At 32.4% G+C, this 23844-nt stretch overlaps 10 protein-coding genes across 10 annotated transcripts; 6 read left to right on the top strand and 4 right to left on the bottom strand.

Annotated features, from left to right (window-relative positions):
• Nucleotides 1–30: 30 nt before the first annotated feature.
• On the bottom strand, nucleotides 31–3293 carry DFA_07301 (uncharacterized protein; the record flags this gene model as incomplete). Its single annotated transcript, XM_004367107.1, has 8 exons — nucleotides 31–479; nucleotides 547–853; nucleotides 946–1245; nucleotides 1312–1536; nucleotides 1807–1938; nucleotides 2034–2255; nucleotides 2354–2649; nucleotides 2792–3293. The coding sequence occupies 8 exons, from the start codon at nucleotides 3291–3293 to the stop codon at nucleotides 31–33; spliced, it is 2433 nt and encodes an 810-aa protein (XP_004367164.1).
• A 1258-nt stretch (nucleotides 3294–4551) lies between these two features.
• On the top strand, nucleotides 4552–7796 carry tgrE1 (IPT/TIG domain-containing protein; the record flags this gene model as incomplete). The annotated part of the gene is made up of 6 exons (XM_004367108.1): nucleotides 4552–4654; nucleotides 4827–5429; nucleotides 5494–5766; nucleotides 5835–7412; nucleotides 7511–7664; nucleotides 7757–7796. The coding sequence occupies 6 exons, from the start codon at nucleotides 4552–4554 to the stop codon at nucleotides 7794–7796; spliced, it is 2751 nt and encodes a 916-aa protein (XP_004367165.1).
• A 148-nt stretch (nucleotides 7797–7944) lies between these two features.
• On the top strand, nucleotides 7945–9088 carry DFA_07303 (putative DNA repair protein; the record flags this gene model as incomplete). The annotated part of the gene is made up of 3 exons (XM_004367109.1): nucleotides 7945–8139; nucleotides 8225–8533; nucleotides 8606–9088. 3 exons carry the CDS (start codon nucleotides 7945–7947, stop codon nucleotides 9086–9088), a joined length of 987 nt encoding a protein of 328 aa, XP_004367166.1.
• Nucleotides 9089–9270: 182 nt separating this feature from the next.
• On the top strand, nucleotides 9271–10140 carry DFA_07304 (uncharacterized protein; the record flags this gene model as incomplete). Its single annotated transcript, XM_004367110.1, has 3 exons — nucleotides 9271–9421; nucleotides 9506–9942; nucleotides 10033–10140. The coding sequence occupies 3 exons, from the start codon at nucleotides 9271–9273 to the stop codon at nucleotides 10138–10140; spliced, it is 696 nt and encodes a 231-aa protein (XP_004367167.1).
• A 601-nt stretch (nucleotides 10141–10741) lies between these two features.
• On the bottom strand, nucleotides 10742–11096 carry sybA (synaptobrevin domain-containing protein; the record flags this gene model as incomplete). The annotated part of the gene is made up of 2 exons (XM_004367111.1): nucleotides 10742–10819; nucleotides 10899–11096. 2 exons carry the CDS (start codon nucleotides 11094–11096, stop codon nucleotides 10742–10744), a joined length of 276 nt encoding a protein of 91 aa, XP_004367168.1.
• A 975-nt stretch (nucleotides 11097–12071) lies between these two features.
• On the top strand, nucleotides 12072–13653 carry grwd1 (glutamate-rich WD repeat-containing protein 1; the record flags this gene model as incomplete). Its single annotated transcript, XM_004367112.1, has 2 exons — nucleotides 12072–12440; nucleotides 12559–13653. The coding sequence occupies 2 exons, from the start codon at nucleotides 12072–12074 to the stop codon at nucleotides 13651–13653; spliced, it is 1464 nt and encodes a 487-aa protein (XP_004367169.1).
• A 170-nt stretch (nucleotides 13654–13823) lies between these two features.
• On the bottom strand, nucleotides 13824–17318 carry tgrC1 (signal protein; the record flags this gene model as incomplete). Its single annotated transcript, XM_004367113.1, has 6 exons — nucleotides 13824–13990; nucleotides 14073–15638; nucleotides 15704–15958; nucleotides 16105–16698; nucleotides 16824–16943; nucleotides 17306–17318. 6 exons carry the CDS (start codon nucleotides 17316–17318, stop codon nucleotides 13824–13826), a joined length of 2715 nt encoding a protein of 904 aa, XP_004367170.1.
• A 413-nt stretch (nucleotides 17319–17731) lies between these two features.
• On the top strand, nucleotides 17732–19802 carry DFA_07308 (Glycerol kinase 2; the record flags this gene model as incomplete). Its single annotated transcript, XM_004367114.1, has 3 exons — nucleotides 17732–18156; nucleotides 18257–18823; nucleotides 18923–19802. The coding sequence occupies 3 exons, from the start codon at nucleotides 17732–17734 to the stop codon at nucleotides 19800–19802; spliced, it is 1872 nt and encodes a 623-aa protein (XP_004367171.1).
• Nucleotides 19803–19909: 107 nt separating this feature from the next.
• hemC (porphobilinogen deaminase) lies at nucleotides 19910–20953 on the bottom strand (the record flags this gene model as incomplete). Its single annotated transcript, XM_004367115.1, has 2 exons — nucleotides 19910–20597; nucleotides 20685–20953. The coding sequence occupies 2 exons, from the start codon at nucleotides 20951–20953 to the stop codon at nucleotides 19910–19912; spliced, it is 957 nt and encodes a 318-aa protein (XP_004367172.1).
• Nucleotides 20954–21778: 825 nt separating this feature from the next.
• gacEE (pleckstrin domain-containing protein) lies at nucleotides 21779–23698 on the top strand (the record flags this gene model as incomplete). The annotated part of the gene is made up of 4 exons (XM_004367116.1): nucleotides 21779–21952; nucleotides 22033–22697; nucleotides 22787–23304; nucleotides 23400–23698. 4 exons carry the CDS (start codon nucleotides 21779–21781, stop codon nucleotides 23696–23698), a joined length of 1656 nt encoding a protein of 551 aa, XP_004367173.1.
• Nucleotides 23699–23844: the final 146 nt, after the last annotated feature.

Consider the following 23844-nt stretch of genomic DNA (forward strand, 5'->3'; position numbering starts at 1 on the left):
CTATTATTGTTGATGTTTTTCTTTTTTGTTTTAAACTTTTGATTCGGCAACTTGTTGTGATCCAAATCGTAGCTTGTAATTTTCTTTTGCAATTTGAGAACGACGCTTCTTTAGGTAATAACCAGTACCTCCAACACATCCAACAAATACAGCACAGCCAACAGCAATACCGGCTATGGCACCACCAGACAGTTTTTTTTCATTTAGATTACACTGGTCAAAGGATATATAGACACGATCCTCTTTGGCCACAGGTACAACATTGCATTCGGCAGGTGGTGCAAACTCTTCTGCTCCATGATTGTTGCCGTCATAGATTAGAATATTGGTATGATTGTGATCAATGCTAAAAATAGCATAGCTTGGATCTGTCGTATTAAATGTCATCACTGTAAATGTACCATTTTCATTAAACATCTCTCTATTGATCTTTATCAATAAATGACTTGCTGGAATTGATACAACTGATGTAAAATTAACTACAAACAATAGTTGTATAAGTATTTGATTTGATTTGTTATTATTTTTACAAGTTTTGATACATACAATGAGTAAAATTAAATTTGGAATCAATAACAATGATTAAAGTTGAATCATTTTCAAGTTGAACAGTCTTTTCAAATACAAGTCTGGATGTAGTGTTGGCACCGAGTGTTGAATTGGAACCAATGTAAAGGTCAGACTTTATAGTTCCATCGCCTCCAATCGATCCTGCAAATAGGTTGAGACGTGGTTCAGACTTTATACTACAATTAAAATTCAATCTAATGGCACTGTCATTGTTACCTGCTTGTCTAATCTGTCCTTCAAAATCTGTTTCAAATTCTAAATATCCATTATTATGAATATATAACTAAAAGAGTAAAAGAATAATTTAATTAAAGTAAGTAATTGAATTGAATTGATTGATTGATTGATTTGTTAATTTCTATATCTATTCCTTACATTTTTAGGATAATTTCCTTGATTAACTGCAAGTGAACCTTCATTTACTATTCTACTTGTAGTAATATTGACTACATCTTTAATGACGATGTTTGTGTTGGCAAGTTGAAGAGAGCTGTTAAAGGGGATGTGAATGGTAGAGTTGAACATCTCCAACTTGACAGAATCAGTGTAGAGAGCTGGTTCAGTACCAACTTGTAAAGTAGACACTGACAATGACAATGTTACATTATTGATCAATTCACCATTCAATGCATTACTATCAACCAATTTAGATTGAATCACTTTAATTACTCCTCCCTAAAAAAATAATTTAACAATTTAATTCATAATGAGTCACGAGTATTATTGTTGGTTTATACATACATTAGAAGAGAAACGACTATTCATTTCTAAAAAGGAAGAAGTGAGGGTGATATCATTGAATTCAAGTGAGCCAATGACGTTTACACTGTTGGTTAACACCAATGTATCAAATGACAGTGCACCCTCAGAAGTGAATGAACCACCATCTACCGACAATACAGAATCTGATGTAATACTACTCTTATCATTGATCGTAATCGTTGAGTTTAAAAATGACAATGGTGACTATTTAAAAGGGTGGTGTGATGGGTGAGAGAGAGAGAGAAAGGAAGAGAAGTGTGATTGTGTTAGTGTTGATGTTCAAAAGAATTTACTTTTTTTTTTTTTCCTTTCTTGTGGAAGGAGGGGGGGGTTTGTGATGATATTAATATTAATTTGGTTAAATTGATTCTATCCTATTTAGGATATCTTCAAATTGGTTAACCAATTTAAAATCAATTTAACACCAAGATATGAAACAAATGAAAAAAAGGGAGGGAATATTATGATACATACTTTTTGGATATTAATTGAAGATAGAACCAAAGAAAAGACTGAATTAACAAATGTCATATTTGATGATGATAGTTTAATTTCAACATTATCAAACGGTAATTTACTATCCTTTATATTGATATTCGATGAGTTCTAAAAATAATTAAAATAAATAAAAATGATCAAAAATTAATATAAAATACTATTAAAATGGATGGTTGATCAAAAAAATGATTTCTTCTTCTTACACTTGATAAAGATGCACGACTAAATATAAAAGTACTATTTTGAATATTAAATATTGAATTTGGAAGGATATTAAATAATCCTATGTATGCAGTTGATAATTCTGAAAATGATGTTACTGATATTCCATTAATTGGTATAAAGGGGAATGTACCATTCTCTAAATCATCTGGATACTCTTGTTGGAAACAACTAACTGTATTGATAATATTTAATTTTGATTGCTAATTGAAAAAAAAAAAAGAATAATAACTATTAGTTTTTTTTTGAAAAAAAAGGATAAAATAGGTAGATATTATATATCAAAATTATAATTACATACACTTAAAGTAAGATTATTAAATTGAATTCTTTGAGAATCTAAAAATGTTAGATTTGAATTGATGGCATTTAAAGTACCAGGATAATATTCTGAGTTTGAAACTTGGAATGAATTTGCTGTATCTACAGTGATATTGATTGGTAGATTTAGTTTTGAATTGGTGATTTTATAATTTGACTGTTTTCCAACTGTAAATATTCTATTGACCCCTGATCTAAACTTGATAGTTGAATTATCAACTACAAAAGATGCTCCAGTATTTATAATAAATGGTCCTGCAATTCCTACTGAATCATCTAAAAATTATTTAATAATATATATATATATATATAGAATAGTTGTAGCGGAGAGGGAGGGAAATAGTTAGTTAGTTATTTATCTTGTTGTATTTTTATTTCTTTTTCTTTTTCTTTTTTTTTTTAATTTAATTAATCTTACCAAATTGAGTTAAACATGTTGGAGTTGAAATATTATAATATGAAGATAATTGAAATAATGAATTGATTATTCTAAATTCACCTGTAAAAGATCTGGAAAATCCAATGTCTGATGAGGTGAGGGCATAGTTGTTTTGGATTTTCATCGTTGATGGGTAGTAGACCAAGGCACTCGATGCTTGTAATCCCTCTGAATTGATTAAGAAGGTGGAGTTGACGGAGCCATCGAGATTCCCAATCTCGAGAAATGGTGTGATTGCCAGGGTACCGTTGGTTTCAACAGTGACACCTGTTTTCTTGATCTTTGCTGTACCCCATAACACATTACAGGTCCAACTGGAGATATCAGAGAACCGTGATGTGGCACCACCTTGGTAAAAGCAATCTTCCGACAAAACTCTGTTCTCGAATATAAAAGATGAAAATAATATAATATAAAGTAGTACTATTGACAATAATGTAGTTGAACTACTACTACGACTATTACTTGATTTACTATTCATTTTCTAGATGTTGTGATTTGGAATTAATATTGATGAATAAACAAAACAAAAAAAGGACAAATATACAAAGATGTGGAGGGGATGTTTAGTTTAAAAAAAAAAATGTTTTGGAAATGGAAATGGAATACTAGGCAGTACTAGGTTGGGTAGCTTGGTTGACGATTTAAAAAAACAGACAAGAAACTTATGGTTTGGTTGGTTGTTTTGTTTGGTTTGGTTTGAGTATCCAAACAAACAAACAAAAAAAAGAAGAAGAAAGATTGATTTTAATTTCTACAAAAGTCTTGCATGCTTACACCACCACTACCACCACCTCCACCACTCATATGATGTAGCTCGTTTACTATCACCATTAGCGAAGAAGACGTCTATTACCCCGCCACCACCACCATCAGCAGCAGCAGTAGAACAAAAAAAAATCAACACCCGTTGGTTCCAGGATCATATCATATTATATCCTATTTATTTAAATAAAAACAAAACAAAATTGGATTTGATTTTCGTCCTACTACTACCACCCCATTCATGATGTTGTGTTATACATCTTTTTCAAAAAACCGGCGATGTGTTTGGTTCGTTGGGTCCCACCCATTCACTCACTCACTACCCACCATCATCAGCGAATACACAAACACCAACAACATCGACATATATCTATCTGTGGGTGTGGGTGGTGTTGACTTTCCTTCAAAACCCAACAGCAGTCTAAATTTAGGATCGCCACGCTGATGGGAATGATGATTGGTGAGAGGGGGGTGACGTTCATTTCAATTGATTGAAAAATAAATATAACATATGTTGGGAATGGGTTAATGTTGATTGATTGATTGATTTCACGCACACAAACAAACACAAAACAATATTAATATTTAAACTTGTGTGTTGAACAAAATGGATTTGGCTTAGGTAGAATACATCGATTGATCTATTGGCATGGATCACTCCATATAATATATGGGTGTGCTGTTCAATATTGTGATCATCACCAAACAAGCAAACATCAATGATGCATCATCATCATCATAATTTGTGATGTTCTATTTTTGTTTATAGAGTTATAAAAGTTAGTTGATCTATTATTATAACTTTAAAATCAATAATAATAATAACTTTAAAAATCAACTATAGAGTAAAGTAGAGTGTCCATATATATATGTGTGTGAGTGTGTGTATTAGTATTAGTAGTTGGTAGAAAAAGAGAAGAATCTTATACAATCTAATTTAAATCGCAGAAAGAAAAGGAAAGAAGGGGAATGAAATGAAGCTTTCATTGCCATTTTCTTCATCGTTGGTAGCAACATCACTACTACTCTTCTTCTTATTTTGTTTCATTGCATTGATTGATCCTACTCTATCCCAACGTATGTATCGACATATATCATCATAATCCTCCTCCTCTACATATTGTTGGTATTAACAACACAATTATATGGTTGTTATTTTATTATTAATTTAAACATTAATTATTATACCCACAATTTATTAATAATAATAATAATTATTTATTGATTATTTATTTATTTGTCTTTCTAGAACAACCAAATAATGTATTTACAATTAATTCAATTGATCCTTCAAGGTTTATATTTAAATTATCGCCAGGAGCAAAGGTTAATTTTGAAACAAATGGTTCTTGGGAAATGAGATTTGCTTCTACCAAAATACTAAAAAAGGATAGTTTTACAGTGATTGATAGTGTCACTCTTTATCTAAACTTTACAAAGTATTTCGATGTTGTCAACAAGAATGATTATACTCAACGTGTCGATCTATTTGATAGTAGTACTGCCACTGTCCCTTCTGCAAGGGGAATGTTGGCATTACCAATGTACATTTATGAAGCAACACCATTGAATGTAAATGAAACTGTCGTCACAGTCATTGGTTTTGGATTTTTGAAATCATCAAGACCTAATGCCAAAGTATTGGATGTTCATTTTCTTGATAAAACTATGGCCCTTGATCCTAATTTGGTGTCTACCGCATCGGTCAATAAAACAGTGTCCGATACAACCATACTAGCAAATGTTCCTACCACTTTTCAAACTGGAAAATCTCATAGAATTGTAAATGCTAAAGCAAGTAATGGTGAATCTATTTTTGTTGCTAATCAATCAATCAATTTTTCTTATAAACGTAAATATAAACAAGTTTAGTTTGTTTCATTTAGTATTTACCAACTAATTGTCTATTTCAATAGCACCAACCATTACAAATATTGTAAAGAATTTAGATAATCAATATTTCACATTGACTGGTATAAATTATTTTGCTGGGTGGAATATTACACAAAACAAACTTAAATTAATTATCCCTAATAACCCACCCATCCCAGCCAGCAATACTGCCACCTTTATTTCAATCAATGAAAAACAAATCATTCTAAACCATCAATCATTAATGTCAATTGGAAAATATAAAATTCAATTGGATCTTGATTCTAATATTAGTGAAGAAAAAGAATTTACTTTTAGTATGTTTAAAAGGAAAATAATAATAATAATAAGTTTATTAAACTTTTAATTTATATTTAATTTTTAGATCCAATTGTAACATTTGTATCAAGTTCACCAAGACAAGGAGGTGATGTAACAATTAAAGGAGTATTCTTTAATAGAACTAAAAATGATGGATCAAATACACCAAGAGATATTTCGGTGACACTTGGAAGTGTGTCATGTCCAGTCGTTGAATCTGCGATTGATTCAGATACGGCTCTAGTATGTAGACTTGGACCAGGAAACAATCTAACCGATGTAATGGTCAAGGTGGTGATTGATGGATTCGTGTCCAATACAAATTATAATTTTACTCAAGGTGACCCTGTCATTGTAGAGTGTAGACAAGTGTCTCCCAAGGTGATTTGTAAAGGATACAACTTTAACAATATCACCGATATAGCAATGCCCGATGGACAAACCTACTCTGATCGTCAATCAAAGGAAACAGAGTTTACAATCAATCTCGACAGTGTCACGATATTCAAGAGTGGTTCGATTAAAGTTTTGTCATCTTTTAGAGACTCTCCTCTATTCCCTATTATATTTTTACCAATTCCAAAGCAAAGTACTACACCTCCAACAACTGGTGGTACCATTACAATCACCGGAAAGGGGTTGTCTCCCAAGACATTTGCCAATGAAAGTATTGAAGGTTACGGTATATTTTACAATTATCGTGGCAACGAGATGGAATGTAAAAATGTAGTAGAGATTGCCAGTACGACCAAAGTGACTTGTCAAGTTCAACCTGGTGGTGGTGCCAACTTGCAACTGTATGTTAGAGTATCCAAGGATGGTCTGTCGCGATCCAACAACATCTCTCTCAGTTACAACAAACCAGTTGTCCTATCATACTATCAAAAAAAGAATGGGTTCCATCTAAATGGAACTGATTTGGGATCAAGTGATACCAATGTTGGACTAGCAGCAAAATATGGTGGGACGGATCTACCAAGTGGTGCAGCTACATTTAACGTTGAAAATGGGACTGAACCTATAGTCTATTTAACATCAGATACACCAAATGGTAAATTATACTTGATTGTTGAAGGACAACAATCCAATGGAATCGATCTAATAGACATTAAACCAGCCATTGAAAATATCAACCCCATCCCAACTAGAGGTGGTACGGTCACTGTCAATGGTTACTTTTTCAATACCCTCGATCCAAAAAACATAACGTTCCTCTCGGGTAATGTTGAATGTACCAATCTAACGATTGTATCAAGTAATCAATTCACTTGTCAAGCAGCTGGTGGATTTGGCAAGACTAGACCTGTTACACTACGAGTCAACAATAGGAATACATCTGCATTGGATCCAGTTGTTCATCTATCCTATCAACCACCAACCATTGAAACCACTACATCAACCAATTACACTGGTGGTCTAGTGACCATCATCGGTACCAATTTCCATATTCAAGTTACCAATGTAACCATTGGTACAGAGAATCCAGTTGATTGTGCAGTTAGAAATATTATAGATTACAACAAAATCGTTTGTTATCTAAAGAAATGGAATAATGATGATGGTATACTTAAAAATGAAACTTATCTTGTTACTATTACTGTTGGTGATCAATCAATTAGTAAATTAGATTTTAAATGGGGTCGTATGTAAAATAGAAAAAGAAAATAGACACAAAAACAACAAATCACAAATATAGAATGCATACATTTAACTTGATTCATTTTCTATCTACCAATTTAGTTGAAGGATATAGTTATGGTATGAGTCCAGATAAACCAAAGAAATGGTTGATAGCAGCTATTGTTATACCTGTAGCTGCTGGTGTATTGGCAATTACAGCATTTAGTTTTATTCTATTTAGAAAACATCAAAAGTTTAAGAAACTTCAATCAATGTATAAAAAATAACAAAAATAATAATTATTGTTCACCAACACTTCAATCATTATGTACTTTTTTAATTATCTATTCTATATGTTATGAATAGAAATATTAATAATATTAACTCCTCTTACATTTGTTTTTAAATTTAAATAATAAACCTTAATTTAATATGTATATATATCTCTTTGTAATATTTATTAATAAATATTAAATTCTAAGTATTTTTAAGTTTCAGATTTCTTGAACTCCCAAATCTTCATTCATATTTATTTGCATTTTTTTTACATATATATGTATTTCGATCAATATATCAATGTACATCAGAGTTCACAAGGAGGTGAAGGAGTAAGTGCACTCGATCATTTGGTAGCAGATGCACAACCTCAAAATATTATCACCTTTTGTAGAGAGTTGGATAATATGTTGGGTGGAGGTATCCCTCTTCAAAGAATAACAGAGTTTTGTGGTGCTCCTGGTGTAGGAAAGGTAACAAACTATATAAATAGATAAATAGATAGATATCACATGAGATATATAGAAATCAAATGAACTAATTTATTATATTATTTAGACACAATTAGCATTTCAATTAGCAGTAAATTGTTGTATACCAAAGATATTATATGGTGTTGAAGGAAAGTGTATCTTTATTGATACAGAGGGAGGTTTCTATGTTGATAGAGTAAAACAAATGGCTGATAGTTTAATAGAACATTTACAAATAATGGGTCAAACAGGAACCGACCAAGAAAAAGATGCTGCCAATCAAATAACAGTAGACTCTATACTCGAAAATATAATGTACTACAAGATTCACCATTACATTGAACAAGTTGCTTTTATACATCATTTACCTTTAGTTTTGGAAAATGATAGAAATGTAAGAAAGAAAGAAAAAGAAAAAGAAAGATGGATTGATGTACTACAAGTTCTAACAACATATCTTTCCTAGATTAAATTAATTATAATTGATAGTATTGCATACCCATTTCGTAGACATTTTAGTGATATGGGAGCAAGAAAGAGAATATTATCATCAATGACACAGAATCTATTATCTATTGCCGAACAATACAATGTGGCAGTAGTCATTATGAACCAAGTTACAACTAAAATACTACCAAACAATCAATCGATGCTAGTTCCATGTTTTAATTTAGGCAATTATTGTGCTAACCGTGTATTCCTATACTGGAAGGATCAACAACGACATTGTCATATCTATAAATCATCTTTAATACAACCATCTGATGCACCATTTGATATAAATCAAGATGGTGTTCGTGGTTTTATTCCTGATGGAGAAGAAGCAGATGATAATGATAATAATGGTGATGGTGATGGAGGAGTAGGAGAAGAAGATGTTATGAATGACCAAGACCACCCAATTATTTTACCTATCCAATATTATTCTAATCAAATGGATACTACATAATATAAAATATAATATAATCTAAATAAACTTGCATACATGTATAAATAATTATAGTTTCCCGGCATTATTTTCAAAAAAAGTAGTAATTAAATTCGAATCAATCGGTCGTTCATTTGTATATCTCTCTTTTCAAAAATAGATTACAGTATAGATATTAAGATAGATATAGATATAGATAGAAGATGGGAGACTCTGATGATGATATGAATGATGTTCGAGATATACCACTCGATGAAAAGCATCAAGCATTATTACAGACATTTATCGATCGAAGAATCATAGAACAATCAACACTAGCTAAAATAGTATCATCGATTAAAAATTATTATAGAGGTATGATTGATTTGAATGAATCAGATGACATACATATATACACATTCGAATCATATTCTTATTCTATATCTTTCTTCATTTTAGAAACAAATGGAACACCAAATGATTATATAAATAAGATTAATAGTTCAATTATTAGTGTCAGTTTAAAGATATCGAATCTTCGTACTGCCAACAAACAATATTGGTGTTTGGTCAATTTAAAGATAGACGAAGGATCAAAACTAGCAACTAAATATGCACCTGTTGAAACCACCTATTTCAAGGTAATCGTAGAGGCAATGTTGGCCAATGGGGGTGAAGCTAGAACATCTGCTTTGGTCGATCTCTCCAAAGGTATCAAAGATATGACAATGACCAAAGCTGAAAGAATCATTAGAATATTTAAAGAAGATGGTTGGCTCAAAGAAACTTCAAACACTACCATTTCTCTTAGTGATCGATCAATCATGGATCTTGGTCCACTTCTAGTCGATTTACCTGAATGTTGTTTATGTCATCAACGTGTATTAGTTCAAAATGTAAGAAACCAAACAACAACAACACATTCAATGGACACATTTATATAATATATATAAATCTAATCACTCTATTATTCTTTATTTATTTAGAATCATATCGATGATTGTGAACGTTGTAATGCAAAGATGCATCCACATTGTTTGGAAACCTGGAAAAAGAAAAATAACAATTGTCCTTCATGTAGTCAACCACTTTAATAATAATAATAATATAATAACGCGTAACATCACAGACAGAGACAGAGAAAAAAGAACAAATTGGATTGGATTGGATAATCGCGAGTATCTTGGTATTATTGGCAAATTCTGTATATATTTATAATCCAAAAATCAATGGCAAATCATACCAACAACAAATTATTATTTACCCAGTCCAATACAAATACAATACAATACAATCTTTTTTGAAGATTTATGGAAGAATTACAGTAATTAACCAAAAGTTATATATATATGTGTATTATTTTGGTTTGTTTTTTTAAAAAGAAATAAATGGGTTGGTTCAACTTCTTGGTTGGGTAGTATTATCTAGAGGTAGTGGCGCATATCAACCATTTTTGGTTTAAATGCATTTATATATATATATGTGTGTTTTGTTCTAACTATACAATTGTTGTTTGTTATTGTGTTGTTATGGTTGTAATTGTTTGGTTGGTTGATGGATTTGTTTTTTAAAAAACGCAGTATGATCATCATACTATTTGTTCCAATCATCAAATAGTATAATGAATGTTTGTTGGTTTAAACCAATTATGTAAGTATATATTTAAAAAAGAAAAAGGGGTGGAGGATATTGTATTTATGTAAATTTTAATACAATTGGGATAATGATAATAGCCAAAATAATTAAAACAACCAATGCAATAATAAGTGTTATCTAATAATAAGAAAAAAGAATGGTAGATTAGTATAATTGAATAGATAATTCTCTCAATAGTAGTTGTAGTAAGTCATACCTTCATATTTCTGCACCACATCAATCTCTTTACTTCATTTGTCTTTTTCTTGAATTGAGCAGCACCCTCTTTCATATTTTCACTCTTTTGTTGCAACTCTGATACCTTGGTTTGATTATCGATCATTGTACCGATTGCATTGTGCATAACACCTGCAACTTGGTCAACTTGTTGTTGAGTTGAATGTACTTTATCCATGTTTCCGTTATATGTTCTGTATAGAATGATAATGACGACGATTAGTTATATTGGTCTCTCTGTTTATTGGTTTGTTTGCTAATATGCCAATGTTATGTTATCTGTATCTATTTATAATACTGTTGTTTCTGTTGTTTGCATGTAACTAAACATTCATTCTTTTATTCGTTCTCTTCTTTAATAATACATACGACATTTTTTGTTTATGTTATCTCTTTCTCTATGTTATCTAAATTAATTTGATGCAGGTCAGGTGCTGTCTGTATGAAATAAATTTATTTAAATATTTATATATATATTTAATTTAATATGAATAATAATAATAATAATATTTGTAATTGTGTATTGTGTGTATCTCTTTTATCTCTCTCTTACTTTTCTACTTTATATTAATGTTGTTTTGTTTTTTAAAAAATTAATTTAATTTAATTAAATTGACATGTTTTTGTGACGAGGTGGTGTGAGAAGACAGAGGAGAGGGGTTGGAGAATTCGCACTTAAGCGAAAATGCTATTTTGAATGTTACAACAACCTCGATAAAGGCCATTGTCTTTAAATCTCAGTATACCAAGGTTGTAATGTCCTTATACCACAAAAACAATACAAGTAGAACAACTATAACTATAAGAGAGAGAGGGAGGTTGTGAGAGGTTGTGAGGAGAGAGGTTGGAATTGAATGTCCTCAAGCAAGAGAGTGAGAGAGGAGAGAAATTAATTTTTGTCAATCTTGATTAGTGTTTCATCTCATTTATATTATATTTCACATAAACAATTGTATCTCAATATATTGATCAGATGAGAGAGATAATATATTATATTATTGATAATACTACCCTCATTAATACTTGTTTTAAAAAATAAATAAAATAAAATAATTAATTTAAAAAAAAAAAAAAAATTAAATTCTCTCTACTGAATCAAAAAACCGAACGAAACGAATTCTATTTGTATTTTATCAAAGTGTGTAGGAAGAGAATGGAGAAAAAGAGACAATTTGAAGATATAGAGTTTGAAGACTATGGAGACGATAAAGACGACGAGGAACAAGATAATATAGAGGAAAGCGACGATGAATTCGAAGGGGACGAAGTCATCGAAGAGGAACAAGATGATGACCAAACAGGTGGTGGAGAAGAAGGTGGTGATGCCGAGATGGACGATGAAGAAGAGGGTAAATCAAATGCACCTACCCGTGTATGGCGTCCAGGTGTCGATGCACTCGAAGACGATGAATATCTTACATACGACAGTACTGCATACGATATGATGCATTCAATGACTGTCGAATGGCCATGTCTCAGTTTCCAACCTCTCAAAGATACTTTAGGAAATCAAAGAAATAAAGTATGTAAACACAAAACTAAACAAACAAAAGAACAAACTAAACGTAGTAGTACAATCAATATTCATATTCATATTCCCTCTTTCTCTACTCTCTCTACTTTCTACTTTTTTCTTTTAGTATCCACATACAATGTATATGGTAGCAGGAACACAAGCAGATCAAGCAAAGAATAATAGAATATTGGTAATGAAAATATCTGAATTACACAAGACCAAACATGACGAGGATGAGGATGATGATGCATCAGATGTCGACCAAGACGACGATGAAGACGAAAATATAGATACCGACAGAGAGGTTGAGTTGGTGACCAGCTCCATCCCACATAACGGTTGTGTAAATAGAATTAGAGCAATGGATCAACAATCAAATATTGTGGCCACGTGGTCTGACAGTCGTCAGGTTTACATTTGGGACATACAAAACAATTTGAAACGTTTGGACACTGACGACAACAAGGCTGTCAAGGGTCAAGGCCCCATCCACGTGGTGTCGGCACACACCGACGAAGGGTATGCTTTGGACTGGTCGCCCATCGCTCTTGGTCGTTTGGCCTCGGGTGACTGCGCACACAACATCCACGTCACATCGGCGGCCGGCGCTGCCTGGAAGACCGACACGGTCGCCTACAAGGGCCACACTGGCTCGGTCGAAGACATCCAGTGGTCGCCAAGCGAAGAGAGCGTCTTTGCAAGCAGTTCTACGGACAAGTCCATCAAGATCTGGGATATCCGTCAACACTCCAAGCCCGCCATCTCGGTGCAAGCTCACGACGCCGACGTCAATGTCATCTCGTGGTCGCGTCGTGTCGAGTACTTGATCGTGTCTGGTTGCGACGACGGCTCCTTCCGTGTCTGGGATCTCCGTAACTTTAAGTCACACGAGCCCGTCTCACACTTTAACTACCATACCGGTCCAATCACTTCGATCCAATGGAACCCATGGGACGAGTCACAAGTCATCGTTGCCTCGGCCGACAACCAAGTCACCATCTGGGATTTCTCACTCGAAGAGGATACCGAAGAATTCCAAGGTGTCAAGGGCGAAAACGACCAAGACGACTACCAAATCCCCCCGCAACTATTCTTTATCCATCAAGGTCAATCTGACGTCAAAGAAGTCCACTGGCATCCACAAATCCCCCATGTTGCCGTCACTACTAGTTTTACTGGTTTCAATATTTTCAAGTCTTCAAATGCTGAAGAACAATAAATTAAAAAGTAAAAAAAGAAGTATAGAATATTTTTAAAAAAAAAGAATAGAATATGCGATACTTATTATTTATTATCTTCTTTTGGTAGGGTGGGTGGGTATATTTGTACAAATAATTTAAAAAATGTGGAGGAGATGGATGGTGATTATTAATTTTTTGATGGTTGTTATTATTTTTTATACATTGATTGAAGTTTCTTAAACTTTAGATGTTTCTTGTACAAGATAAAACCAATTGCACCAACTGCCAATACACCAGCAGCTACAGGTATAACAATAGCTGCTATCAACCATTTCTTTGGTTGTTCTTTTGAAATTCCATAATTATATCCTTCAACTAAAAATAGAAAAAAAGAAAATAATAATTAATATGTATACTATTCTATTTTCTATTTTCTTTTTCTTTCTATTTTACTTACGACCCCATTTATAATCTAATTTACTAATTGATTGATCACCAACAGTAATAGTAACAAGATAAGTTTCATTTTTAAGTATACCATCATCATTATTCCATTTCTTTAGATAACAAACGATTCTATTGTAATCTATAATATTTCTAATTTCACAATTGACAGGTACTTCTTCACCAATGGTTACATTGGTTGATCCAATATGGAAATTTGAACCGACGATGGTAATTAGACCACCAGTGTAGTTGGCAGAGGTTGTAGAATCAATAGATGGAGGTTGATAGGAAAGATCTACTATTGGATCAAATGTTGAAGTATTCTTGTTGTTGACTCGTAGTGTAACAGGTCTATTTTTACCAAATCCATCTGGTGCATTACAATAAAATTGTTTGGTTGATACAATCGTTAGATTGGTACATTGTACATCACCCGATAGAAATGTTATATTCTTTGGATCGATGGTATTGAAAAAGTAACCATTCACTGTAACAATACCACCTCTAGTTGGGACAAGAGTGATATTATCTATAGTTGGTTTAATATCAATCAAGATATCATTTGATTTTTGACCTTCTACAGTTAAATACATTTGTGCGTTTTGTGATTCCGTCGATATATAGACAATTGGTGGTGGTTCAAGTCCTGAACCAGCAGCAGTATCACTATAGGATACTGTAGTCAATTCAGTTCCACCATAATTGGCTGTAACATTTACAGCTGCCTCAACCGATCCTAAATTGGTTCCATTAATATAGAACCCATTGATTCTTTGATAATAGTCTATCATCTTGGGGGCAATATATCCAAATGGAATGGTTTTAGATTGTCCACCGGCAGTTTTAATGTACATGTCTAGATTTATACCTCCACCAGGTTGAGCATTACAAGATAGATGATCGACACTAACTTGGATGGCACCATCACAAACAACTTCTTGACCATGGTATTTGTAGAAGATTGAGAAACCTGCGACATCTGAATTGTCAGCTGCCTTTAGTGATAATGCACTTCCAACGAGTTGAATGACTCCTCCAGCAGTTGGACACAGTGACACTGATTTGATAAGTGGGATAAATGAAATTGGGTATGGTGTAGAGTTTCTAAACTCTGATAATACTTGAATTGGTCCATTCTTTAGTCCAACTAAATTAGTAAAATCAAATGACAATTGATTATCACTAGATGTTACAGTGATAACTGTTCCATTAGGAAGTTTAAGGTTGGTAGATGGATTGTTGAAATTATAACCTTGACATGTAACTAGACCAGGTGTTTGTGAACAACTTGCAATCATTGGAATTCCTTGTGTAAATTTAATATCCAAATTGGAGTCTAATTGTTCTATTGTAACTTTTACAGGTTGATCAACTAACCCCTTTGCACCTTGTAACATGCATACAATCAATGTATTTGAATCAATTGGAGATTTAACCATCGAGCATGGTTCAGTACCAAGTAATACAACAATATTGGTATTTGATCCATCATTTCTAGTTCTATTAAAGAATAAACCTTTAATTGTTACTTCTCCACCTGCTTTTGGTGCACTTGATACAAATGTTACAATTGGTTCTAAAAATTAAAATTAAAAATAAATAAACATATTTTTAAATGTTTTACTATTATATTATACATACTAACAGATAATTGAGAAATAGGACCAGGATTATCATTTAAATCTAATTTAAGTTGATGAGTTCCAACTGTTAGGATTGGTGGAGCATAAACAATCATATTTTTATCATTGATTTGGGTGAATGGTGTTGGGACTAGTTGACCATCTACAAAGAGTTTCAAATCTGTAGCTGCTTGTACCCCTGGGTAATAATTGGTACCTGTAATTGTATAAAAATTGGAATTTGTATTCCAAACTATTGTTGAAATGGTTGGTGCTAAATAATAATAATTATAATGGTAATTAATATTACAAGCTTTGTATGTGTTTTATTATTATTATTATTATTATTATTATTATTATTATTATTATTATTATTATTATTATTATTATTATTATTATTATTATTATTAATATACATACGATTAAAAGAAAAGGTAATATTTTCACCTAGATAGATGAAATCAGGTCTTTGAACGGTTGCACTTAATACATTGTATAATCTACCAGATTTAATGGTTGAAGGAACATTTGTTGTAAAAGCAGTACTATTGATGAGTGATTTGAATTGTGCTGTTGCATTTTCTGTACCAGTGCCAACGGGAAGTAGTGATAAAACGACTTGAGTAGGTAGACCAGAGATTGGTTTCCCAATTCCATAGCCAATAAATGTTATAGAGGTGGCGCCAATATCTGCATTTTTGGCTTCATAAATAAAAGATGGCACTGTTAATTGTCCGTTGTAATAGTTGGTGGTATCTGTTGCCTTTGGATAAAAGAAGATAGAGTCTAGTTCATTTGGTGACTGGTCCACTAAATTTGAGTTGACCTTAAAGTTGAAATATATTTCTTGACTCGTATAAGTAAAATGGGATCTATCCAGCATCTTGCCAGTTTGTTGAAATTGACTACCAAAGACTATGCCCCAATCTAAATCAGTTTGGAAGTTGATCTTGTCTCCATTGGAAATGACGATTACAAATTTTATTGCATTTCTAGATTCCACCTTTAATTCTCCTACTGAATTGATGGATGCAAGTCAGTAATAGTAGTAGTAGTCAATATGTTAATATTTATAAATCTAATCTAATCTAACCGAATCAAAGAATAGGATATGATGTCTTACAAATGTCAGATTGAACCACCTGAAAACCACTGATCATTAACAAGAGCAACGATAATAGAGACCAAAACCAAACTCTTTTCAACAAGGATTGTTGATAGTAATTCATAACTTTTTTCTTTCTTTCTTTTTTTTGAATCTATAAATAATATTTTAAAATTTACAATAACAAATATTTGAAGAGGAGGTTGAAAATGTATGTAAGAGAGAGAGAGAGAGAGAGAGAATAATTAAAAAGTTTAATATTAATAATATTATTGATTGACGTTGTACATTAAAAATTGTGTCACACAAACAAACCAATCTAATTTAAATTTAGAGTATCCAAGGTTGAAAATTTCAACAGCCAATCAATGTATGATGATCAGATTAAGCAGGAGTAAAGGTAGAACAGGTGTATAGGTAGAGCAGGTGGTGGTGGTGGTGATGGTCAGTTGAGTAGGTGGGTGGTTTGATTGGTTTTCGTTTGTTCTCTACGATCGATCAACCACATGGACACACAAAACTCATTCATTATTATAAATACCCCACCCCCTCTAAACACCACACACCAGACACACCACTCAACTTGTCATTTGGTTGCAATGATTGCACCTCTTGAATTGATTCTCCCCAAACCACCATATTTTGTTGTGGTTCCGACTCATCAACAACGAAAATTCGATGATGATCGATATTCCGACAACATCATTTGGAACTCTTTCTCCCCACTCACTCACCCCCACATCCCCCTTCCTTCACTTTTTGCAATATCTTTTATAGATAGATACTAAGATTGTATATATATATATATATATTAAAAGATAAAGAAGACTAGTTAGTGAACTTGAACAAAAGACTTGAAAAGTTGAACTTTTCAAATCATCATTCATACTTTCCAAGTTTATATATATATATATAATAACAGCACAATCAATCCCCGCTTGAATGTTAGTGAACAACACCTTAAGACAACATACCACCACCACCACCACTAGATATTTATTAAAGTCATTGTTGCTGCATCAATCAACTGCAGTAGTATATTACTACTCCTCATCTTCTTTTATCTTTGAAAAGAACAATCAATCAACTACTTCAACAACAACAAGTATAATAGACAAGAAGAACGAAAGTTCTACAATTCGATTGAACCAACCACAACAACAACAATATCGTTATTTTAGTAGTAGCAGTCTTCTTGGTACAAAGAATAAGAAGAATCAATCAAAAGAAAAGATGGTATTTGTAAAACCTTATGTAGGTGCAATCGATCAAGGTACCTCAAGTACAAGATTCATGTTGTTTGATAGTAATGGTCAAACCGTATTATCTCATCAAATCCTATTACCTCAACACCATCCAAATCCTGGGTATGTAAATTATAAAAGTAGAAGTAGAAGTAGAAGTAGAATTACTTTCCAGATTGATGATTAACTCTTTTCTTTCATTCTTTCCTTGATTCTTTTTTAGATGGGTAGAACATGATGGTAAAGAGATTATAAAATTTACAAATGAATGCATTGAAAATGTCATGCAAGAGTATTATAGATTGGGATTAGGTGAAAAGAGTGATATCAAGGCTATTGGTATCACCAATCAACGTGAAACCACCATTGCTTGGAATAAAAACAATGGACAACCATACCATCATGCTGTGGTTTGGTGTGACACTCGTACCAGTAGTCTAGTATCTAGATTCACTGAAAAGGCTGCTAAACTTGCCAAATACAAGGATCTATCAGACGAAGAAAGAGACAATCAATCAAAGAATCATCTACGTCAATTATGTGGTCTACCCATCAATAATTACTTTAGTGCTCTTAAAATGAGATGGTTAATTGAAAATGTAAAAGAATTAAATCATCTCTCTCAACCAAAAGATCAAAAAGAAGAGGAGGATGTAATAATGGGAACTATAGATTCATGGTTGGTTTGGAATTTGACAGGTGGTGGAGTACATATTACTGATGTAACCAATGCATCTCGTACAATGTTGATGAATTTAAAAACTTTACAATGGGATAAAGATATTTGTGAGTATGTATCAACAAAATGAAATCAAAATCAATCAAAAGAAACTATTCATTATCCATTATTATTACGTTTATTAATTTGATTTGTTTTTTCTTTTTCTAGATTTTTAGAAGTACCAATGAATATATTACCAAAGATTAAAAGTTCATCAGAGATTTATGGATATATAAAAGAGGGACCATTGGAGGGGATACCAATTGGTAGTGTATTGGGTGACCAACAAAGTGCAATGGTTGGACAAATGTGCTTTAAAAAGGGACAAGCTAAAAACACATATGGAACAGGTTGCTTTTTGTTGTACAATACTGGCAATGAGATTGTACAGTCGACACATGGTCTGTTGACAACTGTATGCTATCAATTGGGCAAGGACGCCGAACCATGCTATGCATTGGAGGGGTCGGTGGCGGTAGCTGGTGCCGGTGTCAAATGGTTGGTTGATAACTTGGGTATTGCATCATCGGCCGATGAAGTTGAAGAGCTTGCCGGCAAGGTAGAGAATAATGCCGGTGTTTACATTGTCCCTGCATTTTCGGGACTATTTGCACCGTATTGGAGAGACGATGCTCGTGGTGTCATTGTTGGTATGACACATCAAACTAATCGTTGTCACATTGCACGAGCAATGTTGGAGAGTACTTGTTTCCAAACACACGAAGTACTGTCGTCTATGGAAAAAGATGCTAATACCAAACTAACTGAACTTCGTGTAGATGGAGGTATGACCAAGAATGAACTACTCATGCAGATGCAGTCCAATATCTTGGGATTGCCAGTTGTCAAGCCATACAACTCTGAAACCACCTGTTTTGGTGCCGCCTTTGCTGCCGGTCTCACCGTCGGCGTTTGGAAACAATCCATGGAATTCAAAGTATCCCAAACTTTCACACCCTTCACCACTCCTGAATCCAATGCTATCAGAATTAAAGAATGGCATAAAGCAGTATCCAAATCAATTAATTGGGTTGAAAAGAGTTATTAAAAAAATCAAATCAAATAAATAATAATAATAATAAATAATTGTTGTATTTTGTATAATAATATATATTACTTTGTTTATGTTGTTTGATTGATTGTGTTGTTTTTGATTTATTTTGAAAGATCATTTAAAATTTCTTTTGCACCTTTTTCAATGAGTTGTTGAGCAAGTTCACGACCAACTTGGTGACATGATGCAAGTGGACCGGTATGAGAGAGACGAATGGCTCTACTACCATCCAAATTTAAAACGATACCTTCAAGTGTGATTAATTGGCGTTCAACGTCGATAGATGAGATGACACCGATTGGAACGTGACATCCACCTTCCAATTCACTCAACATGGCACGTTCAGCGATACAACAACTGGCGGTATCCTTGTCGTTGAGTGGTTCCAACAATGACATGATCAATGGATCATTTGAACGACACTCTATACCCAATGCACCTTGACCGACTGCATAGAGTGATACGGTTGGTTGAATAATCTCTGTGATTCTATCGGTCCATCCCAAACGTTCCAAACCGGCAACCGCCAGAATCATTCCATCATACTCTCCACTCTTTTCCAACTTTTCAAATCTTGTATTTAAATTGCCTCTAATGTCTTTGAATTGCAAGTGTGGATAGGCACGTTTCAATTGACTCACTCTTCTTAGTGATGATGATCCAATAATTGCACCCTCTGGTAATTCAGCCAATGTACATGTTGGTCTATGTTTACTTGCATTTACTATAAATGCATCCAAACAATTTTCTCTTTTTGTTATTGCTCCTAATCCTAATCCTTCTGGGAATCTAAAAAAAAAAAGAAACAAACAAATAAATAAGTTAATCATTAAACATATATATTATATATATATATATCTTTATTTATATACATACTTTGTTGGTATATCTTTTAATGAATGTACAGCTATATCGATATCACCAGATATCATTAAATCTTCTAGTTCCTTTGTAAATAGACCTTTGTCACCAATCTTTGATAGAGCAACATTGAGTACACGATCACCTACAGTATCCAAAGTCTTTAATTCAAAGTTGTATTTTGATCCATGTAATTCTTTCAATCTATCAATCACATGATGTGTTTGAACCAATGCTAATTGTGATTTACGTGATCCTATATAAACTGTTTTCTTATCAGACATTCTTTTATATATATTATTAAACAAATATATTTGTATGTTTATTATAATTATTTGATCAACTGATAATGAACAGCACTGATTGTGAAGTTAAATTAATGGGGTACAATTTAATATGATTCACACGACCCCCTCTGAATTTTGGTTTAAAAAATCTGTAAGACGAAAGAGGATCATGTATCAAACCATTCTTGGTTATAATTTGAAACAAGTGTTTGGATACTTTTAATTCAACTAGTAGATTGTATATATATATATATCATTCTTTTTAAAAAGAAGAGAGTATAGTATGTAAGATGAACAGTAATAGCCAAGCTAGATAGATAGATATAAAACATATAATATATCACTGGTTCCTTCTTGTCTGAAAGTAATCATTCTAAACTAGTGCCAACAGGTGGCTCACTCACCTAAAGATATATATAAGGTAAGGGGAGGGATTATATATTTTTAAGATTGTCTGATAGTGCAGGGTTGCGTGCAGAAGAGGACAGTATTGACCAATACTTTTTTTAGACCATTTGTCCTCAAACCTCCCAATTATAAGAAAAAAGTATTTTTTTGGATCGAAAAGTCTGACGATGAAAGTAATGAAAAAAGGTTCGATCAATATTCTGCATCACTTAGCATTGTTGAGCATTGTTATACTACTACTATTATTACCTACCGTTTATTTATTTATTTATATTTATATATTTATTTATTTGTATCATTACATCAAGATCAAATCTTTTGTTCTTGTAATCAATTTCTCTAGTTTAAGGAACAGCAGCTGCATCATTCAGTGTCAGTCAATAATACATTTGAGGGAAAAGAGAGAGAAAAACCATGGATACATATGTTGAAGATTTTACAATGCAGGTGATCAGTATTCGTGATACACTAAGATCAAGAAAACTAGGAGCCAAAAGTAAAAAGGTGTTTGATCTAATGGTCACTACCAATGGCAAATCATTCACTCTAGAAATCACTCAAAAAAAGTTGAACAAGTTAATGTCAGAGGTAAACAAGAGAATAAATCAATAGAATAGAATTATACCATTCGATATACTTAACTTTATTTATTTCTATATTTTTTTTAGATAAAAAAAGAATTATATAATGTACAATTACCAAATATAACTATAAATTCTGGAGCAACCGATGAATTGATAGCATTGTTTCATATGATATCAAATAATCCAAAGATGGCAAGATCAAATGCATTGTTAAAGTTTGTAGAGAAACATGGTAACAAGGCGTTGAGTAAGGCCTTTGTGACGGAAGAGTTTTTAAAGGACTCTAATTTTAGTGGAGTGTTGTTAAAGTTTAAAAACAAACACAAGGTCACTAAAAAGGAACGTCTTTGCTTTATCAAATACAATAGAATGCTGTACTATTACACAATGTCAAAAGAGGTAAAGGGTTCGATTTGTTTGGATGATTGTGTCGTTCAAAAAGAGTCTACCCCTGGATCATTCCTCTTGCAAACACCTACCAGTGGTAAATATCTTTTTGTTGCACAATCTGCTGCAAATGCTGATCAATGGATGGCAGCTCTCAAAGATGCAATCAGTTTCTGTGCAAAATCAAAGCTTTGTGTATCTGGTCAACTTTCATGTACCATTGTCAAAGGTAGAAGTCTAACTGCCAAAGATCTAACCGGTACATCTGATCCATTTGCAATTGCAAAGATCGAAGGTCAACAATCAAAAACTCAAACTATTTATAAAACTTTAAATCCATCTTGGAATGAAAGTTTTGTTTTGTATGTAAAAAGAGAAAAGAAACATTTATTTATTTATTTATTCATCTATTTATTCATCTATTTATTCTTTTATTTTTATTTATATTTAGTTATATATCAAAGAATCAAGGATATTTTTATATATTGGTATGGGATGAAGATAAATATAGTGCATCTGATTTTATTGGAAAGGCAGTGATTCCATTGTCAGCACTACCACAAGGACAAGATTCATTGTTGTATTTGCCAATGACACCAAAGACCTCTAAAAACAGTGTAAAGGGTGATATTTGTGTGCGATTAAAATACTCTTATTCAATGGACAATCCACCTCAAGGTGCACAATCACCAATATTTGGACAAGCACTTACCACTTTTGAGAACCGTCCAGACATTAGCAAAGATAGTGTACCAACATTTATCTATGAATGTGTAACATTTTTTGAAAAACATGGAGCTCGTGAAGAAGGTATTTTTAGAATTTGTGGATCTTCTCTGGAAATTAAAAGTTTAAAACAACAAATTGATATGGGTCAAACTATATCCTATACCCCAGATGCTGTTCATTCAATAGCAGGTGTTTTTAAATTATATTTTAGAGAATTACCTGAACCTATTTTAACTTTTGGTAAAGAAAGAATAAGAAAAAATAAGAAGAAGAGGAAAAAAAAATAGACAAAGTAGTTGGATACTAACTAAAATATATTTAATTTATATTTTTAGATAAATATGAATCATTTATGACATTGGGATCATCAATGAATATTAAACAAGCAACAACATTGGTTAAATCATTACCAAAAGGAAATCAAACATTACTTTTTATATTATTACCTTTTCTCAATTTTATGGGTAAAGCTGAAAATGGAAATATGATGAATTATGCCAACTTGGCCATCGTTTTTGGTCCAGCTTTTTTAAGACCTCTAGTAGAAACCAATGACTCTATTCTCAAAATCAACATTGTCAACGAGATTACAAGAAAATTAATTGAATTATCACCTCAACTTTTTGTTGTTTAAAAAGAAGAATCTTCCTTATTACCCTATATAACCCAAACCTGTCATATATACAAATATATATTATTTATTCCAAACCACCCACCACCCTTACACTTATATATTAATATTTCTTTTTAATAGTTAAAGAAAATAAATATACATTTTTT

The sequence above is a fragment of the Cavenderia fasciculata genome (assembly GCF_000203815.1).
Source record: "Cavenderia fasciculata unplaced genomic scaffold Scf_ET2XIPL01CNAVH-3, whole genome shotgun sequence".
In the NCBI taxonomy this organism is placed as follows: domain Eukaryota; phylum Evosea; class Eumycetozoa; order Acytosteliales; family Cavenderiaceae; genus Cavenderia; species Cavenderia fasciculata.